This window comes from Ochotona curzoniae, unplaced genomic scaffold (assembly GCF_017591425.1).
Source record: "Ochotona curzoniae isolate NIBS_2020 unplaced genomic scaffold, NIBS_Ocur_1.0 scaffold_4683, whole genome shotgun sequence".
NCBI classification, from domain to species: domain Eukaryota; kingdom Metazoa; phylum Chordata; class Mammalia; order Lagomorpha; family Ochotonidae; genus Ochotona; species Ochotona curzoniae.
In genome coordinates, this window is record NW_024467121.1 from 24,995,951 (window position 1) to 25,017,570 (window position 21,620).

Sequence of the window (21,620 nt, forward strand, 5' to 3'; positions counted from 1 at the left end):
TTGAGAAGAAGCTCAGAAAAGGGTCCCTACTCTCTTAAACTTTGCCTGAAAGGTCAGATAGTTAAAAATCTGTCATCTGTCTCCCCATTCTACTGGAAACAGCAAGGCTGGTCACCAGAGACTTCTCTGCCTGGAGACAGAACCAGAGAAATCTGCATTAACTCCCATTTACTTTCCATCTCACAGTTTGCCATCATTAGAGGTTCAAATCCCATTTTACTTATTCTTGGTGAAGATCTATGCCAGCTCTTTGAGATTTACCCATTCCCTGGGTGCCTACCATGTACATATGAAAAATACATGTGAATAAACCTTTTGTGTGTTTGGTTTCCTTTTGTTGCCTTTTGTCATAGGGATCCAGCCAATGAACGTAAGATGGATAAAAGGAAAAATTACTCTTTTCTACCCTGTAGATTAAATGTAACATTGTAGAAAAATGCTGAAAATTTCCATTTCATTATATAACTCTTATATTGGGTAATAGTGTCCATAGTGTGGCTTCTTCATCATTATTCACACTGAAGGACTCCTGTTCTCTATAAGACAGGACAACCAAAGAAAACACTTTTACTCAGTATACTTGAAATCAAGTTCAATTCTGGTTCAGCCTTAGTATGTAGTTCATGAATAAGAAAACAAATTACTTCTGAGGGTCTGAATAGGAAGAAACTATGGCTTAATATTCCTACCAAAACTGTCCTTGTTTCCTTCCACTATTTTGTATGAGGGTACTTCAAAGTGTTTGTGGAAAAGTGAAATTTAAAGAAAACCTTACTTTTATGCAAAAAAAAAATTTGGAATTCGTACCATGCTTTTTCATAAGTACTTTCCATGAACATTTTGATTACCTTCCCCATGCGTGATTAGGGTTTGTTTTTTTTTCCCAAAGTAAATGTTACATTTTTCAAGGACCTTTTAAAGTACCCTTCTATATGTATTTAATTCATTAATAAAATCTTCCCTGTCCTTTACTTAGTATGGCATTAATATCTCTTTTCTTTTTTAATCTTTAGTTATTTATTATTATTATCATTATCATTTTATGATACTGTTCCATAGGCTCATTGGATTTCCCTTATTCCCTACCCATTTTGCAACCCCCACCTAGTTCCTCTACATCATTACTAAAGTTAAGTTCTTCATACACAGTCATATGTCCATCATTACGGGCATGGACAGTGGCAGAGAGTCCAGCATCCTATTGTCAAGATATAGTAAACAGTTTCGTTGTAAGTCCATTTTTATCTGGAAGTAGAAATGCATACTACATTGTATCCTCACATCTGGACATGTTAGTCTCCATTTCACAGTTACTATACATTCCCTTAAATGAAAAGTCACAATGCAAAATCAACAATAGGAATAAAAATAGAAATTTACAATGCCATGAAGTTGACTAATATGTTACTAGATATGACAGTCTGCATTATAAGCTACTACACATCCCCTTAAATGAAAAGACACAACACAAAATCAACATCAGGAGAAAAAAAGAAATTAACAACACCATGAATAACATAAATAACATGCTACTGAATGATTAATGTGTCGCTGAAGAAATGAAAAAGAAAATGAAGAACCTTCATGTAGAAAATGGTGGTACTGTATGATCTATGAGTCATTGAAGAATTTAATGAGAAGAAACTGTTTTGAAGAGATGAAACTATCAAAACAACATGAGATATAGCTTCTGCTGATTTTTGTTGGTAAAATGCATCTCTTCTAGACAACAAATAGATGGGTTTTGTTTTTTAATCCAGTCTACTAAACTATGATATTTGATTGAGCTTAAGCCAATTACTTTCAGAGTTAATATCTATGGGTGGTAATTTGGTCCTGTCATTTTGGGAATAGGTTGTTCATTGGTTTAGTCTTCTGTTGTCATTTTACTGGGATATTCTTCACGTTTGCCTTTGGTTTTGTTGGGTAGTCCTCTTCTCTGTCAAGAGAACATCTTGAAGCATCATTTGCAGGGCAGCTTTGGAAGAGGCAAATTCTTTTAACTTTTCTTTACTGTGGAAGAATTTTATTTCATTTTCAAAGACAAAAGAAAGCTTTGCTGGATATGTAATCCTAAACTGACAAATTTTTGCATTTACAATATAGAATATGTCACTCCATTCTCTTCTTGGCTGTAGAGTTTCTTGTTAGAGGTCTCCTGTGAGTTTCATTGGCATTCCTTTATATGTCAATTGAATTTTTTCACGTGCACATTTAAGGATCTTTTTCTTATGTTCGATTGAAGAGAGCTTGATGATCATGTGTCTTGGTGAAGATCGCTTTTGATCAAGCTTGTTGGGAGTTCTATGCCTCTCCTGGATTTTGTTTCCCAATTCTTTCTCTAGATTGGGAAATTTTCCCTTATTATTTCATTAAATAGATTTGTAAACTCAGTTTCTCTTTCTGCACCATCTGGGACTCCCATAGCTCTTATATTTGGCCTCTTAATAGTGTCTTGGAATTCTTGAATACTTTTTGTTTTTTGGCCTGATCTAGCTGTGCTTCCACTCTTTGTTTGCTTTCCCCTGGTGACAAGAAATATCTTCCAATTCTGAGATTCTTTCTACTGCTTGCTTCATTCTATTTTGGAGACTCTCCACTGTACTTTTAATTTGTTCTACTTGTGTTCTTAATTTCTGATATATCATCCTTGATTTGCTTTATTGCTGCTATTTCTTGGGTAACATATTCCTTAATTCTTTGAATTCTTGTATGTGTTTCTCATTGTTGATCAGAAGCTTTAAAATGAGTTTTCTGAATTCTGTATCCCCCATTTTCTCGATGTCTTCCTCGGTGAACACTTGGGTTGGCATAGGGTTTTGCTCCTTTGCAAGGGCGTCTTCAGTAATATTCATTTTGTCTTTGTGTCCTCTTTTGCTTTTGGTCATTGTACTTCTGGTTAGCAGAGTCTTCTCCTTGGGGCAGGTTTCTCAGCTGTGTCACCCACAGGTCTACAATGTGATTTTACTTATTGCCTTTGGTACCCAACTCTTTGCTTGCAGTCAATTGTGCCACTCCCAGCAGCAGGTTCCAGGTCTGGGTTTTTACGTTAGATTTCCACCATGGTCTCCACAGCCCCAGCTCCTGACTCACCAGTGTCCACCTCCTGTGATATCGTGCTGAGGCTATACAGTTGTCTCTTCAAACTTTCTCCCACTTCTGGTCCCACAATTAGGGAGAAACCAGGTGTCCTATATAGCTAGGTTGTTGGTGGTGCTGATCTTACCGGAACCTGCTGGATGATAGGTCTGGGTGCCACTCAGACATATTTGATTCATATGATGCCACAGTTGGTATTATTTTCCTGTGGGATCAGTGCAATCCATGGAACTCGGTGAGTTCTTGTAAGCTCAGCACATGCACAGTTCACTGTTGTCCCCTGTAGTCCTAAACTTTTGCCACAATGTACAAAATGGCTTCTGACGTGCCTCTACTAGAGTTCTTGATCTGTTGGCCATCAGGTCTGAGAGCTACCCAGACCTGTCTTGGGTGAAACCTTTAGAATGCTGCGTTGATGCAGTTCACTGAGTCAAAAATGAGTTCACTTCCAGCTCAGTGCATGTGCAGTCGTGCTCATAGTCCTTGTCTTCATAAACAAAATGGCACCTAATTTGGCTCTAGAAGGCAGATTGGGCTGTGAAATCCACCCTGTTCCCGCACTGCCCGTCTGGGATCTGCTGCTGTTTCTGCTCCTAGTCAAATCAAACAGACCAGCAGGACTGACAATTCTTTGTCTGGGTTCACCTCCTAAGCTCCCAGTGAAAGCCCTTCCCACCTGGTTGCTGATGGAGTTCTGGCTGCTGGTGGAGTTCAGATCACCGTTAGCTGAATGCCACTGCATTATCAGTCACTGCAGCACCACACCATTGTTTTTGCTGCTTTCCCGTGTCTGTCAGTCTCCAGGTACCTCCCTGCTGTTGTTCTGTCCTCTCCTATTTCCTGGAACGTGTCCTCTCAGCTTCATCCTGATTAAATGTTTTTCAGTCCGTTTGAACGTGTCCTTACCCTATTCTGCCATCTTGATTAATAGCCCTTTTCTTACCTTCACAGTTATTATTGGCATTTGTAGGCTGGGAAATAGTTTATTCTGTAAGTCATCAGTTTATTCTTCAAGAAGATCTCTAACTTTATCATTTGCTTTTCTGGTTTTGTCACGTGAGTCAGAGCCTTGTGGTTGGATGAGTTTCAGTCAGGTGAGAAAAAGTAGTTAACATTTTAGGCAAATTCTGATTTTTGAGTCCCAGGCAGTGAATAAAGCTTATTGTAAGTCCTATCATGTCCTTTGAAGAAAAAAGATTTTGGGTGTCTTCCCTGCAGGCCTTGCCTATGTGAGAAGTGCAGTCTTAGTCACGGCACTTCTATTTTTAGAATGAACCAACCTGAATATGCAGATGTGGTGAGGAAGCTGTATGTTAGTTTTTTTAAGAAGTGTCTCCCTGCCCCCCACCAATAATTGCAATCAACACAAAGAAACTGTACATTTTAATTTAATCATAGGTTCACAATTATCTTCCCATAATGAATTAAATACAAAGGGGTAGGGGAGACACATTTTGATCCTTAGTTTCATCACAGAGAAATCAGTCCTATTTCAGAATATTTATAGCAACTAGTAATTAAATGTAATTTGTTCTAGTGGCCTTGTAGAAATGGCAGCCAAACACGCCCTGTGTTTCGGATGTAAGCGATCCAGTCCCCTGGTCTTCTCAAGTGGTCCAGTGGTCTCAGTGACATGTAGTGCATAAATAGGTAATAGCTACCAATGGCTATCAGTGATCCAAAGAAACAGAGTCCCCTGTTTATCACCTGTGGGACAGCAAGGACTCTGTTCAGACATTACTATCCGGAAACAGAACTCTCAAACTATAAAGGTGTATACATTTTTCTTTTTGTTCTTTAACCTGTTCATAACGCTCTATTTCTGACATCACCATTTATATCTTTCATTCTAACTTCCTAACAGTGAAATATTCTTTCTCAGATTCAAATGAGATTATTACCCTGCTTTCCTGCTCTCCTTGCTTATCTCTAGACAATATTAAAGACCCTTTTGCTTGTGACTATTTCTCCCTGTTTGCCTATGACTGTTCTCACACTCCTGCAATACCTTGGAGCTTGCCCTTCTCGCCTTCTTCCACTGGCCATGCTCTTTTTGGTTCCTTAGCTTTCTCCTGGGCCAGCCCACCCCTTTACTCCCTTAGTAAGTTTATCCCTGCCCACTGTAGTTTTCTGTCTCTTCAACAGCCTCTAAGGATGAATAGGCTCTGTGTCTGTTTCATATGCTCAATGTCGCCACTTTAAGTAAAACTATTTCTTGAATGGATGAATTTGTAGTATTCCTAAAGTGGAAGGTCAATAATCTGAATTCCACTTCGTAATATCTTTGGAGCCAATTACCCAAAATGAATGTGTTGCAGCCTTATGCTGGAATTGTATAATGATTCATAGGGAACTTGGTTCTCTCTGCTTTTGTTAGAACATTGCACAAATCAAACATCTAGAATGGCCTCAGAGTTTAAGTAAAAGGTGGAGAAGTACTAGCATCAGTTTATTTTTCTATTTCTTCCCTTAAAAAGCTCTCTTTCTTAGCTTTGTTATTTAATATGCCCTTTGTGTACTCAGGACACTTTGTCCTTAGAGCATAAAATTTGGATTCGACATCTTTTCTGTATTTACTTGAAATAAAGAAATAAAGATAACCTAAACACTGCAATACTTCAGTACACTTTTTTTTTAAAAAGTATTATCTGTTCTGGGGCCAGCAGCAAGTTAGTCCTCTGCCTGGAGTACTGGTATTCCACGTGGGTGCTGGTTCATGTTCTACATGCTGCTTCACTTCCTGGCTTTTTCACTTCCTATCAAGCTCCATGCATAACGTCTGGGAAGCTGTGGTGTGGTGCGATGCCTCGGGACCCTGAACCCATTGGGAGACCCAGAAGGAGCTTCTGCATCCTGGCTTCAGATTGACCCGGCTCTGGCTATTTCACCATTTGAGGAGTGAATCAGCTGATAGATATCTGTCTCTATCTCTCCTATCTGCAACTCTGATATTCAAACAAAAATAAGTCGTTTCTTATATAGAAAGAATAATCTGTTCCAACCTTTTTTTGCCAATGCCAGCGCAGCACTGCCTCATGATATCTTATTCTGGAAAAAGTGACCTGTAGGGAAGTTTAAAAGGTATTTTTGTGCATTGTTTAATGGCTGAACAAAGAATTCCAATGGGGGAGTCTTAAATCCAGGCCTTACCATGGTATAGAGAGGAATAAAAGTGGATGGCATAATATCATGAAGAAATCTCTCTATGTTCTTTTGAAAAAGGAACCACCTGGAGTTGACATGTGCTCTCATCTGCAACAGTGTAAGAGAACTTTTAAGAGAATAGCTTGAACAAAGCATATGTACCTCTGGTTCCTTTCCACAATTTATGAATACACTCAATTCCCACTTATCATTAGATTCAAGGCTTAATGCTTATTTCCATAAGGATCATTCCCAATAATTTTTAAGAAATATCAATAAAACAGGCGACAACCTATAGCAGTTATGCAAAACCTGTGAGGGAACTCTGTTTTATTCAGGGGTCATCATAGGGACTGTATTTCAGCAAAGTGTTTATTCAGCCCCATCTATGAGTCGACTGTGAGCCCACAGGTTTGGCCAATTGCTGTTGTGTATTGGTTAGTTTGCAATATTGCTTATGGCAACAGGGATTGTTTGAAGCGATGACTGTTTTGACCTGCTAATTATTTGGGACACGTAATATATATTTTAAATACTTAGGCCAGATATAACATTTAAGTATTCCAAGTGTCTTCTAGAACTTGCTTTATCACATAGATAATTCTGCTCACTCCGATGTTATTCTATTTCTTTATGTCTTCACAAGAGATGGAAAATATTTTGTCACTCTCTTCCTTAAATTTATCTTGTGAGTTTTTTGTCTGGTTGTTAAAAACTATAGTTATAACTACTATCATGATATTTTCATGACTAAGTAAAAACAGAATGAATGTAATTTTCAAAGTACTTTCAAAGTATCTTTCTTTGATATTCTACTTTTTTTCCCTGCATAGATCTCCAAAGGACATTCAGTACTTTGCTAAATTTGTAATACTATAATGTTAAGAATGGAAGGGTCATTGAACATTTCTTAGATTTCTTGACTATGTTAACACATCTACTAACTATATATTATATTTATAAACATCCTAGTACATCTTTTAAGACAGCATATTACTAAATTTACTAAATATTCACCATTTAATCCTGTGAATTATTAGTGATTTTGTCATCTCCATTAGTTTAAAATGTTCCTAAAGTATCGATAGAGATGTTATGTATTGGTCATTATTACTGGCTACTTATTCACATTCCATCCACGTCTACGTCATGCTGTATTTGTGTGTGTTTTCTTATCTGTATCTATTTTTAAGCAGCATGCATGCGTGAGACAGGGCTAGAGCAAACAAAAACAAAAAGTAACATTTGCAAGATGTCCACCAACGACTGCATGGGATAGAGCTGAATCTTCTCACTCACCTCTATGTAGTTATACATGGATAGGTCTGAAATGGCATGGTCGTCTGGAATTCTAAATCTTGAGAATTCGGGAAGACAGATGTCTAGAAACCAAGTTAAATGATACATTGTTCCAAGAATTGTGTAGAAATGTACTGGGATATACAGAGTTCAAGCTACATGGTCTATTCAAAACCAATGTTCTCTCTGATCTCTAAAACTATGGATATTCATTCTGTATTATCAACAACCTCTGACTCCTGAGCAACACACCAGCACTTTCTGTGTGTTGTGATTAAATGTTAAGGTTAATAGACCATTGGATACAATAATTGTTTTTTGTCATTCCCAAATGGAGAACAGTTGTTATCAGTGATGGTCAGTGACCAATAGCCCCTTTTGGACTCTGCTGTTCTCTTTCCTATGCTCCTTTGGGACCCCATTCCTGCACATTTGTCTCACTGAACCTAAAAAAAAATATTCTCTTAAACATCAGCTCCTCTATTTTGCTGTGAGCTCCTACGAGTCAGTTTCATGTTTGAATAATGATTGGAATCATAACCTGGTCAGTAGTAAATACTTATACGTGACAAATGACCAACTGGTATTGTTTTCACACAATCATTAGTTATAATGAGATGCCATTTCTAAAGTCAAAAATCATGGGTTCAAGTTCTAGTTTCTTCACTTCCTAGATACATGATCTTGGGTAAGTTAACCATTTCCTAGCTTGAATTCTTCAGTTTTAAAATGATAATAGGATGGTATCTATGTCTCATTTTTTTTTTGGTAGGACCAAATGAGACAACACATTTTTAAAGTAAGATACTAACACTTATTAAATATTCAGTATGTTACTATGATTATTATAGTTTTGTCTTTGTTTTCTAATACCTGAAACTGATGTTGAGAGTGTGTTGACATACATGAATCCTTCCACCACCCTTATTATAGTTAGCCCAAGAAGGGAAGAAGCAGAATACCTCTGAATCCTGAACCTCTATGTGATACATGAAAGGAAAGAAATTAAAAAAGAAAAAGAAAGTGGAGGATGAGAAATTTGCTGTGAGCCACTATACTCTCTTAAGATCCACTCACCAGCATCCACTATCGAACACCAAAGCATACATGTACCTTGAACTTCGTTTATGCCAGGCTTTTTGTTTCCTTTTAATGTCTTCACATAAATTATTTCATCTAATCTTTAAAACTCTCTCACATTGATTTTATAATCCCTATTTTGTAGGTGAAAAATAGCTGAAGTTTTAGAAAGATGATCTGACTTGCTCAAAATCGCACAGCTAATAAGAAGACAAGCCGGGACCTGATTCTTAGCATTAGTGGATGGTCAGTTCTTCAGTCTGTCTCTTACTTAAAACAGGTTTAAACTTAGAAGTAACCTTTGAGAACACGTGCAGTGTTACTGTGAGTCAAGAAAAAGTTACCCGATTCTTAGGCTATTATTTGCAATTGTACACATAGTCAATCTTCATGTCTCTGGGATCTGCAAGCATGGGTTCAACTGACTATGGATAGAAAAAAACACAAAAAAGAAATAGCATCTGTGCTGAAAATACACAGCCATTATTTCTTTGTCATTGTCTCTAAACAATATGTGTCACAATTCATACATTTGCACCATATGAAGTATCATAAGCAATCGAGATATGATTTAAAGTATATGAAATAAGCTTTATATGAAGATATTCCATGTAGATTAGTTTGTTTTCTGTGGGGGCCTTGGAACTAATCACACTCAAATACCAAGGAACAGCTTTAACACAGATGTACATATTTGATTTCATTACAAAATTTAATGTATAATCTTAACACTTCAGTATTTGCAAAAATCGATAAACTGTCTGAGTTAAATCTAATCAAAAGCCAAGTGGAGGTATCAGATACAACTGTTGGTAGGAAAACAGCAAGAAAGTACTAGGACTTCTAAGAGTGTTTCTACAGGTATGTGGTAGAGGTTGCAGGGAGGGGGTATTGTCTAAGCTCAAAAGCAAAAGGAGGGTCTCTTAGCCACCATTTGGTGTTCTGAATTGTCATCCTTGAGTGGGTCACTGTATGGGAGCTCCATGCGCAGACCTTAAAAAAGGAGCTCTATTTTCCTTACTAGTTACTCATTGTCAGATGTGGGAAGTAAGCAAAGCATAGGTTTTTAATAGAAAAGTAAGTAATCCTGAACAGGGAATAGGCTTTGTGAGCTTTTGAACTGAGGATCAGACACTGGCCTAGAATTTTCAGCAAGGCCAGTCTGGGTACAACTGAAAATTTTTACTTACTAAGATCGTTATTGAACTTTTCCATTAACTCATCAAATACCAAGCAGTCTTCAAAGCCCTGAAATTAAAAAGGGTCGGGGATGGGGGAGGGAGGGAATAAACCAAAAACAAAATCTTAGCAATTTTGAAAGATCTTCATTCATGAGTGTAGTTCAGAAGCTGTTTATCATCAGTGCACAATAGCAGTTGTCATGTGGTATTGAACTGTGATCACAAAGACCATCCACTGCATGACTTGATGGTGCTGGCTTTGCCCACTGCATGTATAGAAACAGTGGCTAAGGATTTTACCAAAATACCTCTTTTATTATGATTTTGTTGTATGTCATGGTTTTATTGAGAATAATGAGTAATTATATTGTTCTACCTGACGTTAGAATTATATTTAAAATACTCAGATCTGTAAGATTCACATTCAGAGCAATTTAATCACAGCATAAAGCTACTCCCCAAATTAGTCTACATTCCTCATCTCAAGATTAAAGCAAATATGCAAACAATAAACTCCACTAAGCAAGGTAGGTTCTATGCAAAATATAGTGAGAAATAATTTCTTATTGTATAGAAATTCAAACTATGTTTATAGAAAATATAAACTATGAAAAAGCATTTTTCTCATTATTTATATTTGAAGCAAGTAAATTACACAGATCTTCAATTTTATAAAAATTTAAAAACAACAGTTACCATATGGGATTGAGATAAGTTTTAAATTATTCATTTAAATTAATTCACTTGTTTGCCATAGATCTCTGAGGTAGGTAAGTATTAAAAATTTCAGTTTTATAGATAAAGAAGTAAAGGTAGGGTAAATAAGATGTACAATATTGTACTGACTATTAACTCCTGGAACAAGAATTTGAACCCAAAGGTTCTAATGCTAGACCCTGAGCAGCTGTCCTCTATACCACAGTTGATGTCGTCTAATGCTTTTATGTACAAAAATATTTACCACTTCTTTGTGGAAAACATAACTAATTAGACTCACTAGCTAGCTTTACTTGCTATATATTGCAATGGCCAACATAGCATATGACCAAATGATTCTAAAGCTATTAGTTAGCATTTACATATACAGAAACACAAAGACAATTTAGGATTCCTTTATTTAAAAAAAATCCTTATTTTCATTGGAAAAGCAGATCTATAGAGGAGAGACAGAAAGATCTTCCATCCACCAGTTCACTCTCTCAAAGACCAAAATGGCCAGAGCCAGCAGCTTCTTCTGGGTCTTTGAGGAGGGTGCAGGGTCCCAAGGACTTGGGCCATCCTCTACTGTCCTCCCAGGCTACAGACAGGGATCCGGATGGGAAATGGACCAGCAGAAACGTGAACCAGCACCCACCTAATTTGCCAGCACCTCAAGGCAGAGGATTTAGCTAGTTGAGCCACCACGCTGACCCCTAGGATATCTTTAAATTAATGTTCAATGTTTGAATGCTATTCCTTGACTAGTAAATTTTTCATGAAAGCCATTGTATTCAATAACTGATCTGTTGACAGTTTTATTTAACCTTATCATATTTCCCTTTCCTTTAGAAAGAAAATTGGAGAATAGAAATAATCTGGGAATCTTATTTGATGCTAACATTATAAATTTGTGCCAGGCCTGCACTGTAACACAGCAGGTAAATCTGCCACCTGAAGCACCAGCATCCCAATTAGGTGCTGGTTCAAGTCCCACTTCTGATCTAGCTCCCTGCTAATGTGTCTGGGAAAGCAGCTGAAGACAGCCCACTCCTTGGGCCCCTGCAGCAGGGTGGGAGACCCAGAGTAAGATCCTGGCTTCTCCTTTCAGCCCAGCTAGGCCCAGCTCCAGCTGGTAAGAGCATTTAGAGAATGAACCAGTTGATAGAAGATCTTTTTTACTCTCTTTCTCTGTAATTCTGCCTTTTAAATAGATGAATAAATCTAAAAAATAAGTTTATGTGTAATGTTCAGAAAAATACATTTTAAAGATGAAGACTAGAAACATTGCTACCCAAGTGTCTAAATTTCAAGCTACTGATGGCATTTTCAATCTAAACATAATATTACAATATTCCCTATCCTCCTTGTATTTTAAATTACTGGTTAAGTAATTCAAATTTTTGACTAGAGTTGATGATCAATCTAGTTTAACATCTGGAATGGCTTTTTAATTTATCATACTCTTCAGGTGTATTTGGACAAAGTCTTTCACATATTGCTTCTTTAATACACATTAGTTAAGATAGACCTGGAAACATATCAGTAACTTACCTAGGGAAAAAGAACTCACCGCATTCATTCCTTGCCCAAAAAATGGCACAATGGCATGGGCTGCATCTCCCATCAGCACACAGTGAGATTTAAAATGAAAAGAGGAGCACTTTACAGATATCATGGGCTGAGCAGGCAGTAGGAAGTAATCTTGCGCTAAGGCTTGCCTTTGGAGGAAAAAAAATCAGAATGTGAAACTACTACATCAGATAGCAGGTGCTGCTCAGCGCTTTCAGATTTACTTGACATCATCACAATAGCCTTATTTTTAAATACCCAAGAATGCCAGGAAAAAAAGACATGAAAAAGGAAAATACAGTCTTCTTCCAGTTCTTAAATTCCATTGTGCTAATTACTTTCTTGGTTCATAACAGTGTTATTCACACCCAAACAGAACAAGTTTATCTATGTCTGAAAATTTGTAAATTTCTTTTGTAACATGCAGGAAAATATGGGCTAGCAATTTTTCAAAAGACGTGTTACAGGCTAGCAGTGGATTTCCAGTTTACATACTTAGTTTACTGAACTCACACAACTGTCTTCAAAGGGATGTATTTTGATATCCATTTAAGAATATCAAATTTAAGATTTAGGAAAGAGTGAGCCAGAAACAGCGCTATAGAGCAAGTGCTTACATCCCCTCAAGCGCATGTGTGAGCATCTCTTGTTCGTCAAGGTGATGGTATTAACAGGTGAGGTTACCTGGAACCAAAAGGTCCTCAGAGTGGACCCTCAGGAATGGCTTAGTACTCCTCGAGGGAACCCTGGAGAAGACTCACAGCGCTTCTGCCATGGGAAGACAGTGAAAAGACCCCAAATCAGAATAAATGGACCAAGTTCATTGGAGGGTGGTTCTGACCCGGGCCAGAGAAATAGAGATGAGCCAGGTAACTGGCACAATCAGTTATCTGTCACTTGGACCTTAGTGTGTACTGGGCCTGGTGCTGAGTGATTAATAAGTGTGTCTCATTTTAACTTCAGTGACCTTTTCAGATAGGGTTATCGGCATTTTACCATGAGGGGTCGGAGGCACAAGAAAGCTTATGAGATTGCTGGATGTGCCATCCATGCCAAAGATTCGTGTGTCTGTCAGCAGAAGGAAACACAGCCAGGCCCTGTGACATGATGCCAAATCCTGGATCCTGAGACGATGGCACGAAATTCATAAAAGCCCGGGGACATTGTGGCTTGTTCTACTGTGCCATGCTTTGTTCTCTTTTGTTTTCCAGATTTCCTGCTCACAGCACAACATCCACTTACAGTTTTGCTCCAGGGTACCGTCACCTCGGAGTGAGCTTTAATGTCAACTTTGGCATATCTGTAGTTCTTAAATAAACCAGAATAACGTATGTACTCTATTTGAATTGGGAGTATCACAGGCCCATAAAACAAAAGGCGCAAATGAACGTCTTGAAACTTACTCTCCAATTAGAGGGATGGAATCTGGAAAGTGCTTCTGGAAGAAGTCAAGCACATCAGTGCCGGTGAGAAGCTTTTCAAAGTCTTCAAAGGGCATGAACAAAGTGCACGTGAAAGATTTGTTCTGTGACAAGAGGGACAGTGTGAGAGAATAGAGAGGCAAGCAATGCCAACGTTAAAAGTACATGTCTCAGTCGCAGGCACTTTTGCTGGAAGGAAAACTCAGACAGGAAAGGCAAGCTGGCTTTGTCCCTTCCCTCTCAAAGAAAAGCTCTGCCAAGACCCGCGGGTAATCCACTGCTCTCTCGATTTTTAGAGAAATTTCTACACTGTAGATTCTCCATTTTCACCAAGTAAACAATGACCTTCTTACATAACATAGAGCAACAGAAAGACAAAAAGCCAACAAGACAAATAACTAAAAGTTTGTGGAAGAAACCCCCCGATAGGTAAACAAAAGCTGTGCCTGTCTTTGGTAGTGTATATTCCGATGCCCCACAATTCCTAAGTGCTGATCTGACTCCCCAGTATGTGGTCCGAGTATATTTGGCTTTCTTGGTGGTAGGAGAGGGACACCCCTTCCAGTGCCATCTTCACTAGAACTGAGTGACATCACCACACATAAACTCCCATTATTCATTCAGAAAAAATCCATCTCCTTTTTTTTTAAAGTAACTAATAGTGCATTCTGCAATATTTTTCCTCAGAATTTTCAATGATTTAGAAGTGAGCAGACCAATTAGGCATGCACATACTAGGTACAAAAGTGAGAAATGGAAACCATTGTTTACAGATGCAATATTACTGTGAATAAGAAGTCTTATACTACCATGTTGGGAAGTGCAATCATCATGAAGGTATTTCTAGGCCAAATATGCAGATAATTGGGTTCCATTGCATACTGCAAAAAAAAAAAATCATGCATGTTTGGTTAGTGCATCAAATAACATCTATAAAACTGAATTACTGTATAACCATTTCCACATAATCTAAGCCAGGGTCATATAAATGTATATATGATGATATGTATGTTTATTGCTACATACACAGCAAATCTTAGAAAATACTTTATGTTCTGTGTTCATAAATTTCACGTTAAGCTGGTTTTTGATGCCAAGATAAGTCACACTCTGACGATGTGCTGCAATAAGATGTTTGTTCTCTTTTACACACACATACAGATATACATGTTTATACATACAAACATGGTAGAATATATATATATAATATTTGATGTGTGTTTGTGCACGTGTATATGTGTGTATGTGTATAAGTGTATATGTACATCCAATGTTATTTATCTAGCTTTTTGCCTTTGAAAAGATATCTATATTAAACAGTAAAATCTTAAGTTTCAGTTTAAATTTCATGAGCCAAACAAAACATGATGACAAACTTCTTATGACTTGTTTGCTATCGTAACACTAGGAATAGATGAGTCTGCTTGCTTTAGTGACTCCTCCTCAGTGCCCTCAGTGAGAGTTTGACGCTTGGGTTGATCAATTTATCCAAAGACCCAATTGATGAAAAACCCTGGAGATTCCCAGGATTATTACATATCTTAAAATATGTGAAGTTTAAAAATTCTGATTGTGGGCCCAGTGCGACAACACAATGACTAAAGTTCTCGCCTTGAAACAGGATCCCATATTGGCTCCAATTCTAATTCTGGCAGCCTCACTTCCCATCAGCTCTCTGCCTGTGGCCTGGGAAAGCAGTTGAGGATGGCCAAAAGCCTTGGGACCCTGCACAAACATGGGAGACCTAGAAGAAGCTCCTGGTTCCTGGCTTTGAATTGGGTCAACTCTGACCATTATGGCCATTTGAGGAATGAACCATTGGACAGAAGATCTTACTCTCCATTTCTCCTCATTTCTGTATATCTGACTTTGCAAAAAAAAAAAAAAAGAATAAAATAAATCTTTTTTAAATAGTCTGATTGTTTTTAATAAGTATTTTAATTTTCCTTAAGGATGTCTGACATCTAATGACAACATAAAATTAGTGTACTACTCACTTGCCTCTAATTATATATGGTTTAACTATAGGAACCAGGAAATAAGAAAAACACAATGAAGATCTCTTTACAACAATTTATTAGTCATTTTATGTGGTAACTATTACCTGAATCAGTCATGTTGATAGGTATTCTGGATTGTCAATATATTGAAAAATTTACTCCCAGAGTAAATTACTTTAAGACATCACAAGTAAATGGCCTTATTATGTAATAAACAGCCTCTGGGTTTCCAATAGGATGTTTAGTACTTCTCTCTTTTCTTGAACACTCAAGAGAGAATATCAAAAGGTAAGGAGTGAGGGCAATATGATTAAAGGACATTCAGTTGATTATTGGTGGCAAGGTTCTTGTGGTATCCCTCAAAACTGTGTTGCTGATATGTTGCTGAAAACACTAGACTATGCCCTATACCCATATGGGGAAAAGGAAAGGACTTACATCCCCATCCTTAGGTGGAATAGTCAATTCCATGTACCCATGGGGAATGTATTTCTGACTGTAATCAAAACGGGGTTTCTTCATGAGGTGATTTCTGACTGTTGAATAAGCTCCATCACATCCTACAGTGAGGTCACAAGTCACATCTTTTGGAACATTATCAGGGCTGAAAAATAGAACAAATCATAGCAAAAAGAAAAAAAAACGTTATTGGTAAAAACAATGATATACTTCCAGTTGAGTCTGAGAAATAGTGGCCCAACTTGGTAGCTCAGAGAAGTCACCTTTACATATAACAATAGATACAAAATTAAGATGGGATGACTTATCCCAACTATAGATTTGCTATGAGAGTAACACAGCCATACTGACTAATAAAAACAAGCTAGACCATGGAGGTGTGAGCAGTCTGCCAGGCACTGGCATAGGCTGCAGCAGTGAACAAGACATCATGGACAACAGCTAGGAGCTATCAGCACAAAGGAAGAGTATCTTGGAAAGAGGGCAAGAAAAACTTTCCAGCAAATAACACGTTGAAGTGTATCCCAAGTGTATGAACTGTAGGGATGTGACCAGGATGTTCTAGGAGCAATAGAAACTTGACAAGAGCAGAAGGTATCCAAAATCAAGTTTAAGAAAATAATGTCCTGTGAAGAAGGGAAGGAGGGAGAAGCATAAGAGATTTTTAAACACGAAGATAAAAGGCTTATATACATTATTCTGGAAAAAGACAGAAAGCAAGTTTTTCCATCTTTGAGGAGGGTGATATATGATGAATGGTGATTTAAGAAAAATCCTTCTGAAGTGGAAGCAGAATGGAGAAGGAGGTATAACAGGAAGGAGGAATAGCAAAGGCCTCCACGGGCGGGGGAAAAGAGCCTCGGACGACCATCATACAGCGGGAAGGAAGACAGATTCCGAAGCAAGCATGGACACGTGAAGGTGAGAGTGCTTTTAAATGCAGTGGGAGAAAATCAGAAGTAGGGCACATTGTAAATGGGTCTATCTGGACAGTCAGGAATGGAACATATTTTGAGACAAATAGTTGAGCAAAGCTTTCTTTGGATGTGTTTGAGATCTGCGAAGATGTTTCATGAAAGATTAACATTAACTGAGTAGGATGCAGAGGATTGGGAATGAAGACAGGCATGTGAACTAGATTTTTACCCTAGAAATGTGAATAACAAGTGATTGTTGAATCCATAACTGAATCCATGACATATCCTAAGAATGGGATATAGGTCTTAGAACTTGAATGGAAATGGAATAAGCCAAGGAGAGGCAAAGAAATAGCACTGGGAAAAGGACAAGAGAAGAAAGGCCATGGATGGCTACCTAGTTCGTGGGAGGAGACTCTGAAGCAGAGTGGTGAGGCCATCTCTGTGGAATACTGCTACAGGGGACTGAACACAAAAATTAAGCAAAATCACTGTCTCCGGTACTCAAAAGATCTCTGTGATTTACTTCAACCTAAAATTCCCCGAAACTAGAAACACTTTGAACTGCAATCTCAGTTATTATTTTATCCTTTCCAAAGAGAGAAAAAAAAAAAAAACAAAGTTAACACGCAGTTCTCGCCCTCTGCACTTTCACCTCTGAAATAAATCCTGAGCCCCTGTTTACCCAAGCACTGTGAGTTTTCCTTCCTCAGGATTACATTTCAACAGCCTGTGACCAAAGTGCACCTTGGCATTGGAGTATTTCTCAACAGCTGAGGAAAGAAGAAAGAGAACAAACAGAAAAGAAACTTTTTAATTCTTATGTTGCTTAACCAAATTGAAAGGGTAACTTTCTGTGGAACAGTGTGATGTATTTGCTCTTAACAAAGCCAAAAGAACCAGTATTTGACAGCTGCTTGGTAGATGTGTTAGTATACTTTTGTAGTAAGGAAAGATGGATACAAATTAGCTGTAATAATTTCTTAAAAATGAAGCCAATTTCAGCATGCCAATCCCACCACCGAAACTGTTTCCACCCTTGGAAGGAATCAAACAGCATGTATCACAGTAGTTGTCACTAACACTTTGTGATTAGAAAAATTCAGTCAAACTCCTCCTATTCTATTACGTGTATCTACATATCCCTTTTTAGCAAACACTCTGGACTTTAGATTCAAGTTGCCACAAGTATAGATTATTGATACTTAAGCATTCTTGGGAGCAAACACCAGAGAAAATGAGTAAGAAGTTGGAAATTTATCGATATATGCCACCAAATGGTTTCAATGTCTATTTTTTTGCTGGAAGTAACCTGTAAAATGGTGAATTTCACTTTCTGAACTATTAATCACATACTGTGACAGTCATAAAATAATTTTATTTATACTGATGCTCTTGAACAAAAAAAATCTATAGTTATAGCATACTCATTGTTCTCAAAGATGCAAAATGGAATACAACTATAAGCACTGGGGTAGACCTCAGACACAATTAGGTTCAAAATTCCTCTTTACATCATAGAGTAATCAAGACCCTGGAAGGGAACAGAAGGTCTCTGGGACCATACAGAGCTATATATGTGTGCCTGTACATGTGTATGTGTATATATAGGTACATACATGTATATATATAAAGAGACAAACTCCTAGTGCACATAAATTATGTACAACTTTTGTAATTCAAAGTGATTGATAGAAAACTGTTGACTTTGAAAAAAAGTGGGGGGGGCAAAAGTAGGGCTCCTAATTTCCAGTTTAATATTAATATCTGTACTTCTCTTTGCTTTGCACCTCTGGTTTCTCTTTGGCTCTGTATTCTCTGGCTGGTCTGGGGGTGGAGGAATTTGAGAGTCTCCGACACGGGACTGACATTTGGAATATTGAAATCTGAAAATCCAAAACCAAAGAAGGGTATCTACTTGTAAGAAGCCTTTTGGCAAATAAATTTGGAGAAATCAGTTTGCCTGACGTGCTAAGGATATCTTTCACAAGCATTTTATGTGAAATGTAATTTGAACCTTATATTCTATTTTTCCTTTAAATATATAGTGCTATATCCCAAAGAATTTCCACCAGAACATTGCTTTTGGCATAGATTCCTTTCAAACCTTGTACCGTGGTGAAAGACGGCTTAGGAAATGCTGACTTTTCTACTTTTTTGACCTCGGGCTGTGTTGGACCAGGAACATGAACTGCTGAGTGCTTGAAATGTGACCTGATCTCTACTGAAGTATGCTGTGCACAGTTGCATAAGCAAAATCAAAAGCAAACCAATGAAAATATTCCATGAATAACTTGGTTATACACTAAAATAACATTATTTTGGATACCTTTGGTTAACATGTCCTATTGAAGTCAATTTCACTTTAAAAATTATAAAATTTTGAAAGAAAAGGAGAAAGAGTACGCTCATGTGCTGATTCACTACAGATATGCCTTCAATGACTGGACTATATCCAGGGAATTAAAAACTCAATTCAGGTCTCCCATGTGGATGGCATCACTCATGGCTTCCTGGGTGCATTCATTGGATGCTGGATTGGAAAACAGAGTTGCCAGGCTTGAACCAGGCACTTTGACAGGCAAGCGACTGTCCCAGGTGGCAGCTTCACCTGCTGGACCACAACTCTCAATTCTTAAAACTTTTTTTTTTAAATTCAGGATTTGTCAAATTTGTTGAAATATACATTGTTTTTCTATTTTGTTTTGTGTGGCAAATATGAACATCCCATAACAGAGTGACCCATGAAATAGTTGTACTATTACAGGGAGAGGATCTAGTGTTCAGAAGACGGACTGTTCGGAGAGAAATGAACATTTATAATTGGTTAAATGTGTAGAATGAATGGGTCATAGATTTGATGGCTTGTAAAAAACAAAGAACTCCTTTTGCCAAATGAAATTTAGAAGAGATTCAGTGCTCATTTTACTGACACATTTATAGCATTTATGAAATTATATAATGTGCAGCACATTCTTAATAAAAGTTAATGACCTTTGGTTTTATACATTAAGGCTTTATTCTTCCCAGCAGATATCCTATAGATAATATTGAAGAAGAAACTGCAGTAGTTAAAATCTTGGATCTTGGAATAAACAGACCCACATTCAAATTTACAGTCTGCCACTTATTAACAGTGGTAGACTTATCAATCTGAGAGTTTATTAACCTAAGTTCTCCTTACATGTCATCACTGGTAGTTATTTATATTCATATAATAAAACATTTAAATGTAATAGCTGGTGCTTCAATATTTAAAAATAAGTCTTATGATTAATTTTATCTTAATAAATTTAGAGTATACCATAAGTAAGTTGCCTTAGATATGCTATATTGTTTTTTAAAAAGCTGTTTTCTGATTCATTGGCTTTCTTAAGATCAGTGTGAATATCTTTAACAAACTGGCTCCAACCCACCCATCAACTTGTCCAAAATACAGTCTACTAAATGTAACTAAAAAGTGGAATTAAGGGACTGGCGCGGTAGCCTAGCAGCTAAAGTCCTCGCCTTACACATGCCAGGATCATATATTGGCTCTGGTTTGTGTCCCAGCAGCCCCACTTCCCATGCAACTCCATGCTTGAGGCCTGGAAAAGCAGGAGAGGATGGCCCAAAGCCTTGGGACCCACATGGGAGACCCAGAAGATGCCCTGGACTCCTGGCTTCAGATCGGTGCAGCTCCAGTCATTGCAGCCACTTGGGGAGTAAATCAACAGACTTTCCAATAAAAATAAAATAAATGGTGAAAAAAGAAATGGAATTAAAAGGAATATTAAGGTCTAGCTCAGAGACCTCAGTGAATCACCTAGAATGAAATTATGCTCTTTTCCCTCCACTCAATCCTATTTGTTTGACTCAATTCTGTTCAACTTGACATTGTAAATTTCCTTTGTGAGGATACTGTAGAGACACAAAGTCAAGTCATGCAGAAATTCATCTGTTCAAGGGTCAAAAGTTACTGATCTTTCTTGCCCCCACTCTTGCCTGCTGGCACTGCTTGCAGTGTGGGCATCCCATACATGTACTAGTTCAAGTCTCAGCTGTTCCAAATCTGATCCTGAGATCAGAATGTGCCTGCTAATGTGCCTGACAAAATACCAGAGGATAGCCTTACTGCTTGGGCCCTCGCACCCACCCAGGAGACCTGTATGAAGCTCCTGGCTCTTGTCTTTGGTCTAGTTCAGCCCTGGAATCCATTCAGTATAAAAGCCGGCACTTTTATGAGCTAGGCTTAAATTTAGTAATGGCTGCATGAGATGTGATTGGATTGACTATCCAAACAACAAGTTATTTTATAATCTAATGGCTTTTCCATTAATGCATACATCTTTCAGTTACTCAGATGAAGAATGTTAAGGTTATACTTCACACTTTTCTCTCTTTAACCTCTGGATTTCCTATCAAGTTGACTCCAAACTCTTGGCTGCAACTATCATAGATTTAATCCTGGGCTTCTCTTTGCAAACAGAAATTAAGTTAATGCCCTAAAGATTGTAGCCATCAACCTCCACACTAGTGTTTTTCATGTATATAAAATGCAGATCTATCCATTTAACTTGGCAAATTACTTGAGTTTACCTGTTTTATTGGTTTCTTGAGAGAATAAACACATATTCATGGCAATGCCAAGGGCATAATGTGAATGTAGTCATATTAGACTAGAAATTTCTATGTAGAAAATTGTTAAGATGAAGAAAAAATGCTGGGGGCTGTATGACCACTCTTTAAGAAGGACTTTGTGGGACAGGTGGG

The 21,620-nt window shown here is 37.7% G+C and overlaps 1 protein-coding gene across 1 annotated transcript in view; it reads right to left on the bottom strand.

Moving 5' to 3' along the window:
- Window positions 1-4,474: 4,474 nt before the first annotated feature.
- KMO (kynurenine 3-monooxygenase) overlaps window positions 4,475-21,620 on the bottom strand; it is a 35,823-nt gene continuing 18,677 nt past the window's right edge. Inside the window, exons 6-15 of the mRNA XM_040967947.1 lie at window positions 17,554-17,641; window positions 15,931-16,096; window positions 14,302-14,373; window positions 13,475-13,596; window positions 12,073-12,220; window positions 9,813-9,870; window positions 7,543-7,625; window positions 6,250-6,351; window positions 6,102-6,161; window positions 4,475-4,806 (exon numbers count right to left, since the gene is read on the bottom strand). Coding sequence (XP_040823881.1) covers window positions 4,633-4,806; window positions 6,102-6,161; window positions 6,250-6,351; window positions 7,543-7,625; window positions 9,813-9,870; window positions 12,073-12,220; window positions 13,475-13,596; window positions 14,302-14,373; window positions 15,931-16,096; window positions 17,554-17,641 — 1,073 coding nt within the window. The 3' untranslated portion in view covers window positions 4,475-4,632. The remainder of the gene's footprint in view (window positions 4,807-6,101; window positions 6,162-6,249; window positions 6,352-7,542; window positions 7,626-9,812; window positions 9,871-12,072; window positions 12,221-13,474; window positions 13,597-14,301; window positions 14,374-15,930; window positions 16,097-17,553; window positions 17,642-21,620) is intronic.